Here is a 17,884-nt window from a genome sequence, read left to right as displayed (position 1 = left end):
CAGAAGAAAACGCAGGCAGGGGTGCCAGTCTCAATACTATTTTGATAGGGTTGTGGTCTCCATGATTCGTAGCAATGACCTCTGCGGCCATTAGTTGATCCTCAAGAAAAGAGGAAATAAAGATAATCTATGGTTGAAGAACAACCCCTTCCCCTAAATGTTGGTAGTTGGTGGATGGTGGCATTTATAGAGCCCGCCAAATCCATAACATTGGCCAGGTTATATGAGCTCACGAACACGGCCAGCTCTGCACCCCCTACGACCTAAATTACATGTCCCCACATCATGTTCTATATCAGTGAATTTCGCATTAAGTCTCCACCCAAGAGAATCACAATAGACCCGCCCGAGCTTTGCTGGCAATCTAAATTGGAAATAAAATCAAAAAGCTCAATACAATTCCTGCTGGGGATGGAATGAAAATCATTATTATAAAAATTTACCAAATAAAAAGACTCTCCTTTTGTAAAACACAACTAGGTAATTGCGGCTATTAGTTAATAAAACCTTAAAGCTCCCTCCGGCTGCGATGTTAATCCCAATGAATAGGCCTCCCCGATGGTCGGCCCAATTTTCGGCTGGAGGCTGCTACGCTAAAACAATGGAACCCTTCAATATATAGATCATGAGTGGCCCAGGTCTCCTAGAAAATGACTGTCTTGTTCCTTTATTAGTCGCAGCCAGTCCTGGTCCCCAAGCCTAGATTGTAGTCCTGCTACATTCCAACTTAAAATACTCAGGTCGGTTGCCACATTGGCCCTAGTTGAAACTGGCTTGTCATTATGAGATGTGAGTGTAATACCTGGGAGATCCTCCACATGGTCCTGTAAGTAGGCCATCAATGGTGGTTGTCAGTCTTGGGCATCTAAACTGGAAAGTGCATGAAACCTATTGGTTACCAGAGGCGGTGCGTAAGCATCCCTAAACTGTATAAATGGTGGTTTGTAAAAATAACCAAAGGGGAGCGCACAGATGCCAGTGCTTTGTGTGAATTATTGCTCACGGATACTTAGTAAACGGTGAACCATTTGGGGTCTACGGAAATTAAGAACTATACAGTCGCCGTTTATGTTCTTATCCGAATGGCCAACCCACCCTAATCTTCTGGCCACAAGGATTTCATTCATATGAGAAGGGTGGAAACCTTTGTTTACATAGCCAATCTACAGATTTTTTTTTACAGAGGTCTGCCCAGGACTCCCTCTGGCCCCCAGCAAGATTAGGTACGCTGGCCAGGACTAACACACAGGGACTTGAGGCCGGGGATAAACTCAGGACATCGGTATTTGGGCTCAAACGTGAACCCCTAAAACAGTCCGTAGTATCCCTGCTTGAATCATTCGCAGTGGTAACGGGTTTTGACTGATTATAGTAGTCAAGTCAATCCACTTTAATCTATTAATTAAAATCATAAAAGTACAAAACAACATTTACATTCATAGACAAATACAAATACATTAAATAACAATAATATGCTCATCATATAAATATTCATAACATTTTTTTCATAACTCTCAGGCTAAAGTGCATACAACGACATGATCACTAAAAAAGTGCTGAACCATCAAATCCACCAAATTTAGAAAATTACTTATATGAGGACTTGATCAGATTTGGTCAATAAAAATTAAGACAAAATGGAAAAATACATAGAGGACCAAAAATCGATATATATACTGTCTTATGTAATTAAACAAAAATTTCAATTGGCTATAATTTTACCCCTCGTCCTGACTGCAGCCACTAAAAAGGAAGCAATATTAAAAATTTCCCACGTGTTGGTTAACAGTTGTAAGTAGAGTAAGGCAGGTTTGGCCTGAAGAAAGCCCCTCTTACAAAGTAAGGGAACCAAAAACTTCTTCTGGATCGCAGTGTAATGTTTGCAAAACAGTAAAAAGTGTAGAGTATCTTGGATAGAGTAATTGTCACAGGAGCATAAACCTGCATCCTCAGGTTTAGACCAGCTCGGAAAGTCCCCTAAGGACAAATGTATTAGATTAAATCTAAATCTGGTCAGGAGCCAACGATGAAACGGTTTAGTAACTATTAGCAGATAGGGTTCTATATTCAATGTTGTTTTTATGAGAGAATGAGCCCTTACTAGAGGTTTTTGTAACTCAATCCCTTTCCTTTCTGCCATCATCATTTTTTAAAAATTACATTTCACCCATTTCAGATCAACCTTCCTAATATTTTCTGGGTGATCATGTAGCTCCTGACGACCCAAATTAGAGAGCATAGATTTGACATAAACTAACCACTTGATATTAGTCACTTTATCCAGCTTAACACAATCCCGTAGTATCTCTTGGTTAAGGGTTAGCTCTGGATTAAGCCACACTCTGAGCCAGCAAAGTAACGGCGCCAAGCTCAGAGTGTCAGATAGAAAACACAATCCCAATTCCTGATGTAAGGAAAAATTAGGGGTAGATTGCGGTACTGAGAGGAGATTCCGCAGGAATATGTTTTCCGCTATCTGTAGTTCTAACTGGGGTTTATAACCCCAAATAGCGGAACCGTATCCTGCAATGGCCAGACACTTAGATGTATATATTTTAATGATGGCCTCCATTGGTCTTGCCCCCAACCGTTTAGCAAAACCTAATACAGCAGAAGTTGATCTAATTACTGCGTTCTTTTTCAGTTTTTGCTGTGGGACCCAGGTACTCCTTTCATCGAAAACTACCCCTAAATAAGTGAAAGAGGGGACAGAAGACACTAAACCTCCATTACAATAAAAAGTTCTTGGTTTTGTAACTCTACGACCTGTAGACAAAACATGCGATTTACCTATATTTACAATCTGATCCAAGGACAACATAAAATCTCCAAATGCATCTAAGAGACGCTGTAAACCTATCGCAGTTCTGGCCAGTAGTACAGCGTCATCCGCGTATAGGAGAACTGGAATTGGAGTATATCCTACACGCGGGATATCCAAGCTTGCTTTAACCAAGGATTTGTCCAGGGCATTGATATATAAGGTAAAAAGCAGGGGTGCCATAATGCACCCCTGTCAAACCCCTCTCCTAGATTTAAAAGGTTTAGAGCACCTACCGTCCTGGGACAACCTGATCGAAGCAGTGAGATCACGATGGAGATCTACTAGAAAGTAAACAAAAGCCGGATCCAGACCCATTTCTAACAAAATAGACCACAATTTCGACCTGATAACCAGGTCGAAAGCTGAGGTCCGGTCCATAAATGCCAGCTTCAGCGTGCCCTCCTTTGCCATGGTATATTTTCCTATTAACATAAAAAGGTTCAGGCATTGATCCATGGTACCTCGACCTTTACGGAATCCATATTGTAGGTTACTTATAATATTATTATCGTCAGCCCAATCTGTGATCTTGCCTAATATAACCTTGCCTAATACTTTTACAACCGAATCAATCAAGGATATGGGTCTATAGCACCTGGGTTCACTCCGTTGACACTTTTTAAAAACCGGTATAATTGTTGAGTGACGCCATAATACAGGAGGCCCAACCAAAGCCACAGCGTTAAAGACGTTAACCAAAATCTTTGCCCAGAAACTGGGATTATGCTTATAAATATCTGCTGGGACATGATCAGGGCCTGGTGCTTTGTTACTTGAAGTATTTTTTATGGCCTTTTCTATATCCTCGACTGCGAAGGTAAGAGGGACTGATTATAGTAACTACTACCTGGATCCAAGTTTAAATTATTTACGTTATGCACTCGGAGCATATCTTGACGATTCCTCTGCTCGAGTGGGATTCAGCACAGGAAGTTCATTTGGGTTACGACAAGATGTACGAGGGTTGACAAGGGGAGTATCCATATAAGGGACCGTGCTCATCAATTGTGTATCAGACCCATGTTTGTTAGCCACAGAGATTATAGGGTCCCCCCCCCCTACATCGTTGGCAACATAGTTCACCTTACTACCACTTAGATTGTCCATTGCAGAGTCCAAGCGCTTTTTTTCCCCCAAAGTAAATTAAAGTTCGTATTGATCACCTCCTTGATGTTAGCCAATGTGGTTTTAAAAACTTTCATTGCAGACCCTGCAAGTGCGGCTTCCCCTGCAATGTCTGTATTGATCTCATTACACAAAAGTTCTAGAATAGTGTCTGTCCGGGTGGCTACAGAGTTAGTAGCAACAGCCGCATGGTCATTTGTACTGCTGACAGATTGGCAACTTTTTGTGTTTTTAATTTTGGTCTTAGATGTGCCGACATTTCTCTTCCTTTTAATGGGTTGAGCATTTAATTTGGCATTCCTTTGAGACTTCGCAACCTGTGCCCTAGTGTTAAGACAGGGCACACCTGGGGCGGTCATTTTAGGTGAATCTAAGCTTAACGGGGATGCATTTGAGGAAACATGACTGGTCATCGCTGGCGATGAATTTTGTGGGTTTGGGTGTGTTGCACTGACCTAAATAGGGCCACCTAACGATAAATGGGGCTGTAGCATAGCAGGATCCAGGGACAATTGCCTCTCGGTCAATTCAGTTTTGTGCGTTAACAAGGACTCTGCCCTCACAATAAATGCGTCTAAGGTCCCGGCTACTCCTCTAGGTTTACTCATTTTGTAGTAACAATTTTCAGGTGACCCAACTGCAAGACCACTAAACAATGCAATGGTAGACAGACAGTAACGAATAACTTCACGTTACCTTGAGGCTGGGTAGATAGGGTGAGTGCCTGATGGTCAATGCCAGTGGGGTGGCCCAACCCGACCTCCTCTGGCCCCTGACGGCCCAGGCACGCCCGCGCTGCAGGAGCCCTGCGTCCCTTTTGAGCGCCTCCAGGCGCTTGGGCTCGGCGTGGGCAGCGTACGCGCTGCTATGGATGCTGGGGCTTGTGGTCTCCTGGCCGGCTTCTCCTGCACAGCCGGAACCGGGACCGAGAATACCCCCTGATGACTCTGATTAGCGGTGGTGGCAATCCACAACAAACGCCCGTGGCGGCAAATTAGGTGAACAGAATGGGGGTCTCTAGTTGGCAGAGGTAGGTACCTTTGTCCAAATAGGGACCCTTGCTTCTAGTCAGGGTAAGGGGGGAAACAACCTAAAATAACCCCTGCTTCACCCCCTTGGTAGCTTGGCACGAACAGACAGGCTTATGTCAGAGGCAGTGTGTAAAGTATGTGAACACATACAGTAACACAATGAAAACACTACAAATGGACACCACACCGGTTTAGAAAAATAAGTAATCTTTATCTAACCCAAAACAAGACCAAACGAAAAAAAATCCACAATACAGTATTAAAAAATAAGGCTTTCAAATGGTAGAAATAGTTTAGTTCAATGTAAGTTGTAAATGTGATACTTTTCTCAAAAGTACCTTAGATGCGTCATGCAAAGCAAACAAAATGGCTGCAGAAGGTGATGCGTCTTTTCCTTGCACTCAGGGGAGATGATGTGTCTGTTCCTTACTGTGTGGGGAGTTGATGCGTCTGTTTCTTACTGCGGACCCCAAATGATGTGACAGTCTTTAGCGTCTCAGTGCGATGCCTTGATCTGGTACGATGCGTGTCTTTGTGCAGCCGCACAGCAGGCTTGCGTCTGGATCAGTGCAGCGGCGATTTCTCAAGCCGCGACAGGCACTGCAACGGTTTCTCCTGCGATTGCATTGTGAAAAAAGTGCGGCTGCGACACGCTTCGTCGGTGTTGCATCGATTTCCGAGCTCCCAGCGACAAAACAGTTTCCAGAGGTCCTAAACAGCAGCAGGCACCTCTTTGCAGGTTGGAATTCCCAGCAAGGGAATTCAGGGGAGCTGGTGGTGAAGTCTTTGTGTCCCTGAGACTTCAGAACAGGAGGCCAACTCCGTTTCAAGCCCTTGGAGGCTTCCTCAAGATGACAAAGCAAACAGCAAAGTCCTTTTTTTCCTTTCGTTGGCAGCAAGTAGCCACTGCAGGCCAACCCCAGACAGCAAACCGCACAGGGGCAGTATTCCCCCTCCGCTAATCCAGCTCTTCTCCTTGACAAAGATTTCCTCATGATTTCCCAGAAGTGATCTAAAAGTCTGGGGTCTGGGCCCCTCTTTTTATACACCAAAATCCTTTGTTCCCTGAAGGCAGAGAGTGTCTGTGCCCAGCCAAAACCAGTTCTGTGGGGCACTTTGCAAGTGCACAACAACCTCCTTTTGTCAGTGTGAGCCCTGGCTCCAGACACACCACAGGGAGACTGAGCAGTCATTGTGGAAGGCAGGCACAACCCTATTAAGGTGAGGGTGCTACTCCTCCCACCACTCCAAAGGCAGATCAGGCCTATTCAGCCCAGCCCTGACTCATCAGAATTCTGGAGCCACTGTCCTCCTCCATCCCCTATCATCCAAAAGCCAGACATGCAATACACAAACCTAGCAGAGGCACACTGGATGATTAGACCAGAAAATACCCACTTTCTAAAAGTGGTATTTTAAACGCAGAATGTAAAAATCACCCTCACTAAAAGATGCACTTTAACATTCTGAGTTCAGGCACACTAAAACTTATTTTCCTATTTTGTTCCCAGGGTCAGTTATGTTTATAAGATGTTATAAACTAACTGCCCATTCTGGCCTATGAGAACAGATAGCCTTGCAATAGTAAAAAACGAAATTGGCAGTATTTCACTATCGGGACATGCCACACACCTCAGGGCATGTTCTACCTTTCACATACAATGCACCCTGCCCATGGGTACCTTGGGGCCTACCTTAGGGGTGACTAACATGTAGGAAAGGGAAGGTTTAGGGACTGGCAAGTGTGTGCACTTGCCAAGTCGACATAGATTTCCCAGACTGCACACAGACTCTGCAATGGCAGGCCCAAGTCACATTTTACAAGCTGCTTCTGTATGGTGGCACAATCGGTGCTGCAAGCCCACCAACCGCATTTGATTTACAGGCCCTGGGCACACATAGTGCACTGTACTAGGGTCTGACAAGTAAATCAAATTGCCAATCCTTGAAACCCTGATCCATAACACAATTTACAAAAGAGAGCACATGCACTTTAGCACTGATCAGCAGTGGTAAAGTGCCCAGAGTCCTAAAATCACCAACAGGTCGGCAAAAATACAGGAGGAAGGCAAAAAGTTCTGGGATGACCCTGCAAAAAGAGTCCAGTCCAACAAGCGCTTCAAGTTTTCTTTGGATCTGTTTGTATACTGTGCCCTCTATGAATTGAGCTTTATATCTACTGTCTGGGACTTGCTGTGTTTATTTTTCTTGGGGTGGTCCACTACATAATTTAGGGGTGTAGTTATACCTCATTCTAGGATTTTAGAGGGACATGGAACCCCTAGTCAGCGTCGAGGGGATCACCAGGTTTCACTACAGATGCAGCCTCCCTATGGTTTGTCCCAGAAAAGCGCCCTGGGAGTGGGTCGCTGGGTGGATTATATCCGTAAATATTAATGGCATAACCAATGAGCTGGAGTACGGCAGTCTAATTAGATGGGTACACCTCTTTTTCACCGCTAATTCTTTTTATTCAAGAAGCTCCCTTAAAGACAAATACACCTAAACTTTTCATTCCTAAATATTATTTGAAGGTGTACTTTTCTTCGGCCGAATTGGCTATAAGGGGCATTTCTATCTATCTGAGACAGGGGATAGACTGGGAGGTTACACAAGTTCAGAGGGACCTCCAGGGTAGATGGATTTGGATCGCAGTTTGGGTAAATGGCAATTTAATTTTTGTGAACTATTACACCCAGGTGGGGGATGACCCAAGGTCTATCATTAAGATTGAGTTGGCCATAGGAACCTTTTTTCCCCATAATTTTCGGGAGAGGATTTTAACTACATTCGGGACCTAGCACAAGACATTTCTAATAAAAACGAAATATCTGCTGAAGCCAACTACTAAAAAAAAAAAAAAAAAAACTACTAGATTTATTGATACAAGACCATCAGTTGATTGACCCATGGCGCAGAGCTCACCCGGTCATGTCTCTTACACTTTTTATTCTCAACTGTTCCAATCAGCCTCTCGTATAAATTATTTCCTTGTGTCTACCTCCCTAAGGTGCCTAAACTCTCAACTAAGGGCTAATTCTTTTTCAGACCATTCACTGATTAGTCTAAAGATAGAAATGGAAGCTAGGCGAAGGGACAGGTCCAATTGGCAGATGGACCGCCTCATGCTCTCTAATCAAGAGTGGCTGTTAAATATGAAAAACTGGATTAAATAATTTTTTCAGGGCAATAAGGACACTGCCACACATTTTGCAGTCTGGGGGACTTTCAAAGCATCTATTTGTGGCCAGATAATTGCCTTTATGGCAGCACAATCAAAAATCCGTGTAGCACGCATAATTGAACTTCAACTACCAGTCGACACTGCCTTGCAGGCAAGGTCCAGTTCCTCTGGAGATTGTATGGTGATTGACCGGCATTTGGCTGTAGCCCAACAGGAGCTAAGGGATTTATTTTCACAATTGAAGAATTAAATAATTTGCTGACATTTCACCAACTGATGTATGAAGAAAATCAGTTGATGGCTAAATTTGTGGCCAGGTCAACACGGATGAAGCAGGAGGCTGCATTTTACAGAAATGGAGGACCCAGAAACTGGGGTTTTGGTCTCACAAAAGGAAAGAAGTAGTTTTTTTTTTTTTAGCACTATAATAACCTCTGTGTGACTAAATATACAGCTTTGAAGGAAGCGATATACCAGTATGTCTTGGAAATTATTTTACCGCAGATGTCAAGTTCCCAGGTAGAGGAAATAGTGGCTGATATCACTATATTTGGAATCCGAGAGGCTTGATCTTCAATGCCAACTGGCAAGGCCAGCGGAAAAGACGGCCTTCCAACAAAGAGTTCATACCTTTTTCAGTAGAGCTTTTTAGTTTTGTAAACGCAGGTGGTGAGGTTCCATCAATTTTTAAAGAATCCACAGTAGTTAGCTTTGTTAAAAAGGGGAAGAATCCCAAAGATGTAATTTCTTACAGACCAATCAGTTTACTAAACTCTAATTATAACATGTTAATCAAAATCTGGGCCAATCTGGCAGGTTGGCAAATGTCATCTAATACTGCTTTTTTAATACATTCATTACATTTCCTCAATGTCAATCAGATACATTTAGAATGATTGTAAATGCTGAGAGCTTTTCACTTGGTCAATTGGGAGACCCTTTTCTATGGCATTAAGGTGGGATTTCCTTACTCCATTACTAATATGCTATGAAATCTAGATCAACAAGCTCAGACTCTGTTTTTCGTGAATTCTAACTTAGCCAGAATCGTAGATCTAAATTGTGGAACTCAGCAGTGCTGTCCTTTCTTGCCTGTTTTATTTTCTTTTTTTCATTGAACCACTGGCAGCCAGGAATAGGGCAAATGTAGGTGTAGAAGACCCTATAGCAGGCACAACTGAACTAAAGCTGTTTTGCGGACAGTAATATTCTATACCTAAAGCTGCTAGAACAAAATCTAACAACTGTTCGCTGGGTTTGCTCAATTTCAATCAATCGGAGGGTATAAAATTAATCGTAAGAAAACTGAAGTTTTGATGTTTAACACCTCGATTAACATCCTTCCCACTACTCTTCAATGCCAAGCTCTATCCAACAATCCAATTTGATACCTCATAGTATACATAGCTAATTCGTATGCAGAGCTGTATAATTTTAATTGACGTCATGATGAAGAAAATTTGAGATTTATTATATAGGTGGTCCCTTCTGCTGCTCACCTTAATTGGTTGGGGTTCTCTAATTTAAATGTCAGTTTTATCCCTATTAATTTCTCTTAAGCAACATCCCAATAAAAGTAAATTCAGCATTATTTAAAGAACTCTAAGCACTATTTCGCCAATTTGTTTGGAACAAAAGGGCACCCAGGGTTAAATATCCAGTACTTCAACTAGAAATGAAACTGGGGCATAGCTCTGCCCCAGATCTGAACTTATTATGAAGCCTTTCTTGTAGATATACTTGTTCACATAGTTGACCTCCAGTGATCCTTAGATCACTTCTTTTTGGAGAAAAGGGTAAAGGAAGCATTGTCCCAGCTCCCGGTCGTTATACAGATAGTAAACCCCGCCGCCCCCCCAAAAAAAAACTAGGTACAAGACACTACAAGAATTAAGCATGCGACTTCAGTCTCTATATTCCTTGAACGCCATGGCTGCTGGGTATGACTATCTGGAGCACAGGGAATGTAAAGTTCTGGGGCTACATATCCAGTCCAGTTAATTAAGATTTTGGAATATTCACGGCTTCAGAGAATAGGGTAATTTTTGGGTGGGAGGGAGATGTGTTACCTGGCAGGAAAAGCAAACTAGGTGCCGTCATAGTCGTACAGTAGGCTTTTTGGTATATTTGCAGATGACTTATCTAGTGAAGAAATGTTGTCTGGAGGCTAGTGCAGGCTCATCGCCACTACTGGTTGCCTTCTTTTGATCAAAGTTACGAGGAGTCTGCAATTGGTATAGACTTCTTTGGTATCAAGGGGCAAGTCACTTAATAAAATCTTTTTGGGTTAAAATTTCCGACACCTCCTGTTGCTTCTTTTTTGAGGCTGAGTGGCAGATCTCGCAACTCTGCAACAAGTCTTTAAAGGCTGCCAACTTTAAGCAAATGTCATTCTTGTCACGCTGGTTGGCTTACTATACTCTGAAAGCCCTCCACAAAATGTTTCCTGACTTGGAAGACAAATGTTTTCGCTGCCAGCAATTAGGAGCAGGCGACTGGCTCTATACTTTTTTCACATGCCCAAAGTTGACATAGTTTTGGGCTTGAATATCTGGGGCTCTTAGTAATGACCTGCATATCCAATTTAAGTCAGAGGCTGCCGTGGCGCTCTTTGGCTTCTGTAAACTGAGTCAAAATGTATTTTTAAAACTGGGTGGGGGGGGGTGTATTAAAATAGCCTCCTTATTGTGGCGATCGCTGATACTGCAGAATTGGAGGACAACCAGAGTACCTACATATGTACAATGGTACAATAAAATGACTCTCGCAAGGAAATTTGAAGAGCCCTACACAAAAAGGGTTGGGGCAACTAGAAGGTTTGCTCTAGACTGGATATATTAGGAGGGAGTTGAAAGGGACCCAATGTAATTTAGAGTAGATTATAGTTGACTCCATCCTGATTTGTCGCGATGTATCGTACTCTTTTTAGGCCAGGTAGGGTTAGTGTTGATTGGATGTTATCATCCTCGAATAATCTAGTTTTTTATTTACTGTCAGAACATGCTTTCTTCAAGCTATTTTCAGCACTTTGCACTCTTACATTTCCGAGCCTTTCTTAAAAATTGAATAGTCCTAAATTAATTTCTTTCATGAAGGAGTGTATCTATTTTAATATTGAGGGTTTTTTTAATGTAACATATCTACCTATGTGTTCTGCTCAAAAATGTTTTTTTTTTTTTTAAAATAAAGAACTGCATGTTCATCCTACCCTGCTCAAAACTGGGACATATACTTAATTTTGCAAAAAGTGCTGGGAGAGTCCTTGGAAAAACAGGGCTATCTGGTCACCCTACTGCTGGGAGGTGTGGGGAAACCTTGCATTGGAGGTGTACCAGGAATATTAGGAGATGGCTTGAAGTAAGTCCAAAATGGACACTGTAATTGAGCAGCAGGTCTGTACATCCCACATACATGAGGCTTACAAAGTGGATAATTGAAGGACTGTTATTATTGGAGCTGCACAAGGTAATCCCGGGCACCTCCACATTTACCTATGCTTCCATTTAGAGGTGTGTTTTTGTTAGTCAGTAATATACATTAACTTTGTCAATATATTGGACTGGATATTTTGACCAATACTGATCCCAGGGTTAACATCTGAGAATTTTTATATAACTGCAGCCCCCTTGTTGTCGAAAGGATGAGTGGACTGTTTGTTGGAACAATGTTGTGCTATCATTTCCTATTGTAAATACTGTTTCATTCTTTTCAGGGCCAGCTGATGGCTACCATAACTCCACTATCGACTGCTATGCAGAAATATGAGGATTTCGAAAGTAACTACAAAAAGAGAATACGCCATTACAAGGTGAGTGGGTGCTTCACTTCTGTGTCAGGGTATATGGCAGGAAATAGAGTTGAAGTTAGTATGTAATGTCTACCATGATCTAGACACGAAAGTTCAACTGAAGTAAATCAGCTTCCACCATCATTCTTATGCAGTTTCGCTCATTTTCATCCTCGTCAAGAAGTTCTCCTAAATCCCCTCATTTGTAAACACAAGAAGCTCAAATTAGTTCAACTTGAACAATACATTTGGGTTGGTAGCAAGATATTTGACAGATTAGAATGGAATAACCCACATTTTATGGTTAAGTAGGTGTCCTACTAAATCTCAGAACACTGTTTACCTTCTCTGGTAACTAGACTGAACAGGTTTTGCAGACCCCTTCTTTATTTTAGGACATTATCTCACTTTTCCTTGCATTATTTTTAGATAGATTTTGAATTTTTGTTTAATGGTTTTTTTTTTTTTTTTTGCCACTATTTTTGCTAATGTGTTTGGTGCTAACTTTCTGTTCTGTCTGTGTACCTGCCCTTCTGTGGTAGTTGCTCCAGCGGAAAAGGGCAAATGTACATATTCTCCCTATGTCACAGACTCATCACCATACTAACTCATCCATACACTTTCATTGGTGGGGCCCATAACACCAACACGCACTCGTCTCGCACAAATCTGTACCCGGGAGAAAAAACGCTCGACATGTGGGTACCTTTATTACCTATAATGCTTAGAGTGATTACGTAATTATTTTCATGGAAATAGGAGGTATACAAAATTTAGTTTTACTTGCTCCATCATAGTCGGGAGGTTCTAGGGAAAATGTCCAGAAAGGGTTAACATGTGTGCGATCTGCCTGCTGTCCTCTTCGCCCACTGAGGAGCATGATACGTCTACCCCTATGCACTTCAGTACCTTGACTGGGGTGAGAAAACTTATATAAATGTAACTACAGTATGTTAGAATCTGACATTTGGCAGGAGATGTCCTGCTGTAGGATAGTGTCTGGCACTGAGCCCTATGTGTAGACATCAAAGTAGACACCTAATTGTATATGCTTTATTTGTGGAAAACTGTAGAAGGGCGTTTTTCTTGTTTCTTCTCTACCCCGGAGAACTCCATTGATTTCCCCACCCATGACTGTGTTTTTGATTTCTGATTCTGCTCACAGTAGAGGTGTGTGATGTTATAGGATGTCAGTGCACTCTAAATTGACGTAGAGGTATACTTGGCTAGCCATGTTATACCTGATATCCTTGTTGTGGTCTTCCCGCAAACTTTTTGCCTTCTCCCCTCTGGTTTTCTGACTTTGTTTTTGTTGGCAGTGGGACTCTGTTCAAACTTTATCACTTCTAGCCAGTGCTAAAGTGACTGTTCTCTCCCTCCAAAATGGTAAAATTGGCTTACAAGAAAATTAAATGTGCCAATTGGGTGTAGGTGCCAAGTACTGCATGTATCCAGGACCTGTAAGTAGAATGATACTAGTAGACCTGCAGCACATATTGTGACACCTAGTAGAGTAGCACTATAAAATGTCTCCGGCCTGCCATAGCCGCCTGTAGTGCAGTTCTAAACTGCCAATTTGATCTAGCAATATAAACCTTTTGCTTGACCCAAGCATTTCTTTTTAATATATATGTCACTGCTAAGGTAGGCCTTAAACAGCCCATAGGGAAGGGTGCATTGTATTTTAAAAAAGTGGGATGCGTTTTTAAGCATAACCTGTCATGATAGTGAACTACATTCCCCTGGGATAGCATTGGGTTACCTTATTACGTTTGATCAGTGCTATTGTTTAATTTAGAACAGCTGGAAATATAATGGTTGCCCTCAAATGAATTGTAATTTAAAATACTCCTTAATGGTAAATGCGAATTTTAAGTCACAATTTTAGAAAGTTGGTAATTTCTAATCCTAGCCATTTGGTCCCTCATGCCAGTGACCCTGCTGTTAGGCTTTGTATATGCATCGCAGACCGTGAGACAAAAGGGTTTAGTTGTGGGCAGGATGGGTGGAGGCGGAGCTGTTCCTTGCCCCACTTGGACTTCAATAGGGACTTCATCCAGCACACACAAACCAAACTAGTTGTCACCATAGAGTTCTTAGCGCCTTGGGAGGGAGGGGGAGTGGGGGGGGGGAACCTTCTAGACTCCAATGTGGGGGTAGCCTAGAAGACTACCCCATTTCAAAGGCTAGCACTAGTTATAAAAATTAGACCCTCAGCAACTTCTCAATACACTTGTGTACCTGCAGAGGGCATCACAACTGCCTTGGATCCCCAGAGGCCTGCTTTGATGCTTGAACTCAGGACTACAATAGTGACTCCAAGGGCAGGTTGACTGCCCCCCACCTGTGTGAGCAACAGGGACATGACCAACTCCAGGGACCTTGAGCCCTGCACCTAGCTTCTGATGGAGTGACTCTTTACTCCGCAAGTGGTGCCCAATCAGTCCTGGACCTTTTGGGAGTGTTTTTTTTTTTTTTTTAAATGTGGTACTCCTGACTAACCCTAAAAGTTAGGACTTAAAAATCTTTTTCGCCAAAAAGTGGCATGAGAACTGACACAAGACAGGACCTACTTGCCTGCCGAGCCACCTGTGGTGTATCGTTGGCTGGCCTGACTTTGCGATAGCTCCTGCTAAGTTCTTCTTCACAAAAGCAAATCCTGTTCAGTGGGACCTATTGCCAACGGTATCCGGCCTCGTTGAGTCCTTCCTGGCTACTGCCTTCAACTTTGTCCTGTTGGGGATTTTCCACTTCCAAAACGGTGACTAAGACCGAATATAGAAATCTTCACGTCAGCCCTGTCCAAGGGGTCCCAGACAACCCATCCTGCTTGAACACCACCAGCTGCCTAGCTCTGCTGTACTTCACCTTTCAGGAACTTTTTGTTGAAATTTCTTCCAATTCCGAAGGTAAGCAGAGACCGGGCCCAATCCATCTTGTGTAGGCAAACCACTCTTTATCGTGGTTGTCCTTCACTTTTGACTTAGACCATGTCTTGTGTGATCAGATAGCAGCAGTTAGCACTTTGATCTTTTAGGTGTTTTTCACGCACAACTTTAAAGACTCATAACTCTGGGTCTACCAATTAGATTTCTATTTTTTGTGTCATTTTATGTATTAAATGATAGTCTATTTTTTAAAATTGATGTGGGATTTTTCTTGCGTTTTCACTTTATTATGCTGCAAAAATACTTCAGACATTGCCTCCAAGTAAAGCCTGACTGCTTTTGTGTCCAGCTACCAGAGCATTAAGCACAAGTTAATTTATTGACTTTTTGTGGTTCATCCTGACCAGGATTGTGGCTGTTGCTTGAAGGATTTTCAACACCTCTCAACCAATAACTCAATTTCTTAAACACCTCATTTGACGTAGATGGCTTTGATTTAAGTGAAGTCATTAGTCTGTGCCATCAACTTAGACTGAACACAATGCTACTGAGTCGTAAGTCTTGAAGGATTAAGGCACTTTTTTTTCTTTTCAGAGCTATCCACTCCAGAGCTTGTGGCAGTCTTGGCATCTGAGGCTAGTATTTGCCCACTTATTGTGCTAGCTGTAACTCCTGACCTTAGTAAGATGGGACAACCACTGCCTGATTACTTACACACCCTGTGTTCAGCATAAAGATGCATGGAAAGAACACATAGGGTATCTTGGAGAACTTCTAGACCTCGTCAGCAAAGATCAAGGGAAGACCACCACAAAAAGGATTGAGTAACAGAGGAGGAGCCAAGGATTGTATTGGATGGCATAAGTGTCATCCCTAGCTATCATCAGTTGTCCTTGACATTCGAGGAATGATTTCATAAATGCACAGCTGACAATTTCAGACTTGACGCACTGTCCCCATTCAACCCGTTTCTTTCCTTCCTCGAAGGTCTCTGGATATGTTTGTGGCATTCCAGGAGGGTTTCCACCATAGTAGAAAATAAATTGAACATCGCAATCCAATCTCCTGTAGGCTTCAGTAATCTTTGTTCTGCAGAAAAAGAATCTGCGAGACCCATTGTTTTTGTGGTCCTGGATCTTGTGGGTCTACCGTGGGCATCTTTCCCCATGCTTAACTTCATACTGCGTGTATGATGTATTCTGAACGTCCTTAAAAAAAAAAAAAAAAAAGCCAAATGCCAATTTAGTTTTCTTCTTGCAAGTGGATGCGTTTCTGCTTGTCTATAGAAGCAGGCTGGCATGAAAACTTGGAAGGAAGCAGCTGTACTACTTTATATGGATAGATGTGACTTTCAATTGTACTGTAGTATGTGCCATTTGGCTGCCACTGCTGCTTATTGAAAGTGCCCTATGATCCATGTGATTAAAGAATTCTTGACTTTAGACCAGCGGTATGGAGCTTTGATATCAAATCCTGAACTCCGATGGATTACTGTGTATTTCTCTCAAAGAAAAGAAAGAGGGGTTAGGTCAAGATGGGGACTTCAGACGGTCTATTTTGAGAAGTTAATGTTCCACAATCCTAATTGGTTGGTAAAAGGTTTCGTAGAACACTTGGTAGAGAAATGTGGTATATTGCACCGACTTCAAAAATGGCTGCCATTAATTCATACTGAATGTCTGTCGGTTTTTCCCACAATTCCGGTGGTTAAAGATCTGCTTAGCTGGCTCATAAGCCTTTCTTTATTAAGAAGACCCCATCTCCATGAGAGCAATCTATACTGCAGGTTAAATTAATGGGCCCACCTTTTTGAGCGAATGCACGTGGCAGAGCGCAAACATCTGTTCTGAAAGGTCTCTGTCTTAGAACCCATATGAGTGTTATGGGAACATCACATCAGTAATCCTGTGCAGAGAACTCCATATAGCAGGTATTACAGTAATTTCAAGAGAGCAGCTCACCACAGGGTCATTTTGGAGTTTTCTAGAATAGGGATTTGCATGCGAGATCGATGTGTTCCAATCCTTATGTTTTCCCCATTACGGTCCCTTTCTATGAAGACTCTTCACCAGGCTTTACTGCTGATGTGCACAGGAGAAAGCTTCGTATGTGCTATGTTCTCGCACTCCTTGCATTCTAGAGTCTGTAGAGAAACTTTCTAAAGTTTGTACAGCCTGAACCAGACCCTAGGGAAGGGTGAGAGAGGGCTTTCCATAGTCTGATAGTGAAGGTGGTGGTATATGTCTGATATACCACAAGGCTAGTATATGCAATAGTGGAGGGAAACACCTGAAGCAATTTTAAGGACTCCATGAAACTTAGTACTATGGGTAATTACACTTTGGGTGCTATAGTATTGATAGGACTCCAAGGGGCAAATGTGGTATGCGTGGTTTGGCACCATGCCTGTCCTCATCTTGTCTGCTCATCTTTGATACCAAGATTTCAGTGTTCTGTTTTGTGAACACATTAGCAGGTGGATTTCATGCAGAGCTTGGTCAAAACATGGGTTCCAATCTAAAGGCTTGATGCTGAACTTTTTTTTCATTAACGCTGACCTTCGCCTTCAGCTTTTCCTTAAAGGTGATGTATAGATGAGGCAGTTTCCATGTGTGCCTTGTATGTTGCACATGCCAAGTGCTGTATACTTCAACCAGGACCCAGTTTCCCGCCGTGTGATCAAATGTAATTAATTATAACCTTATTGAGCTGCTTGAAAGGATGATGAGAACTATAGGAAGACCAGTGTGTAGAGCATTGTTCTGCTCAGTCAAGGCTACAGTTATATCCTGAATTAAGTTCAGTGTGTCTTCCTCTCAAATCCTTTGAACGTTGCTAGCTACTGACCTTTCTGTGATCAGTTTGATCTTCTAATGTGGAATGTAGGTAAGAGTTTCACAGTAAAAGGGCTCAAATGGTTCACAGAAGAAACTGTTTTAGAAGCTTTGTGGATTGGTGATAATACCTTTTGAAAGGACAGACCATCTATTCAGTCATAATGGCATGTGGAAACTTGGAAAATGAACCAGATACTACCACTCTACA

The 17,884-nt window shown here is 42.4% G+C and overlaps 1 protein-coding gene across 1 annotated transcript in view; it reads left to right on the top strand.

The window, feature by feature from the left end:
- LOC146811679 (zinc-binding protein A33-like) overlaps positions 1-17,884 on the top strand; it is a 137,870-nt gene that overhangs the window by 62,705 nt on the left and 57,281 nt on the right. Inside the window, exon 3 of the mRNA XM_085614521.1 lies at positions 11,877-11,972. Within this exon, the coding sequence (XP_085470647.1) occupies positions 11,877-11,972 (96 nt within the window). The remainder of the gene's footprint in view (positions 1-11,876; positions 11,973-17,884) is intronic.

The sequence above is a fragment of the Triturus cristatus genome, chromosome 7 (assembly GCF_964204655.1).
Source record: "Triturus cristatus chromosome 7, aTriCri1.1, whole genome shotgun sequence".
Taxonomy (NCBI): Eukaryota; Metazoa; Chordata; class Amphibia; order Caudata; family Salamandridae; genus Triturus; species Triturus cristatus.
This window is presented reverse-complemented; position numbering and strand designations above follow the sequence as displayed.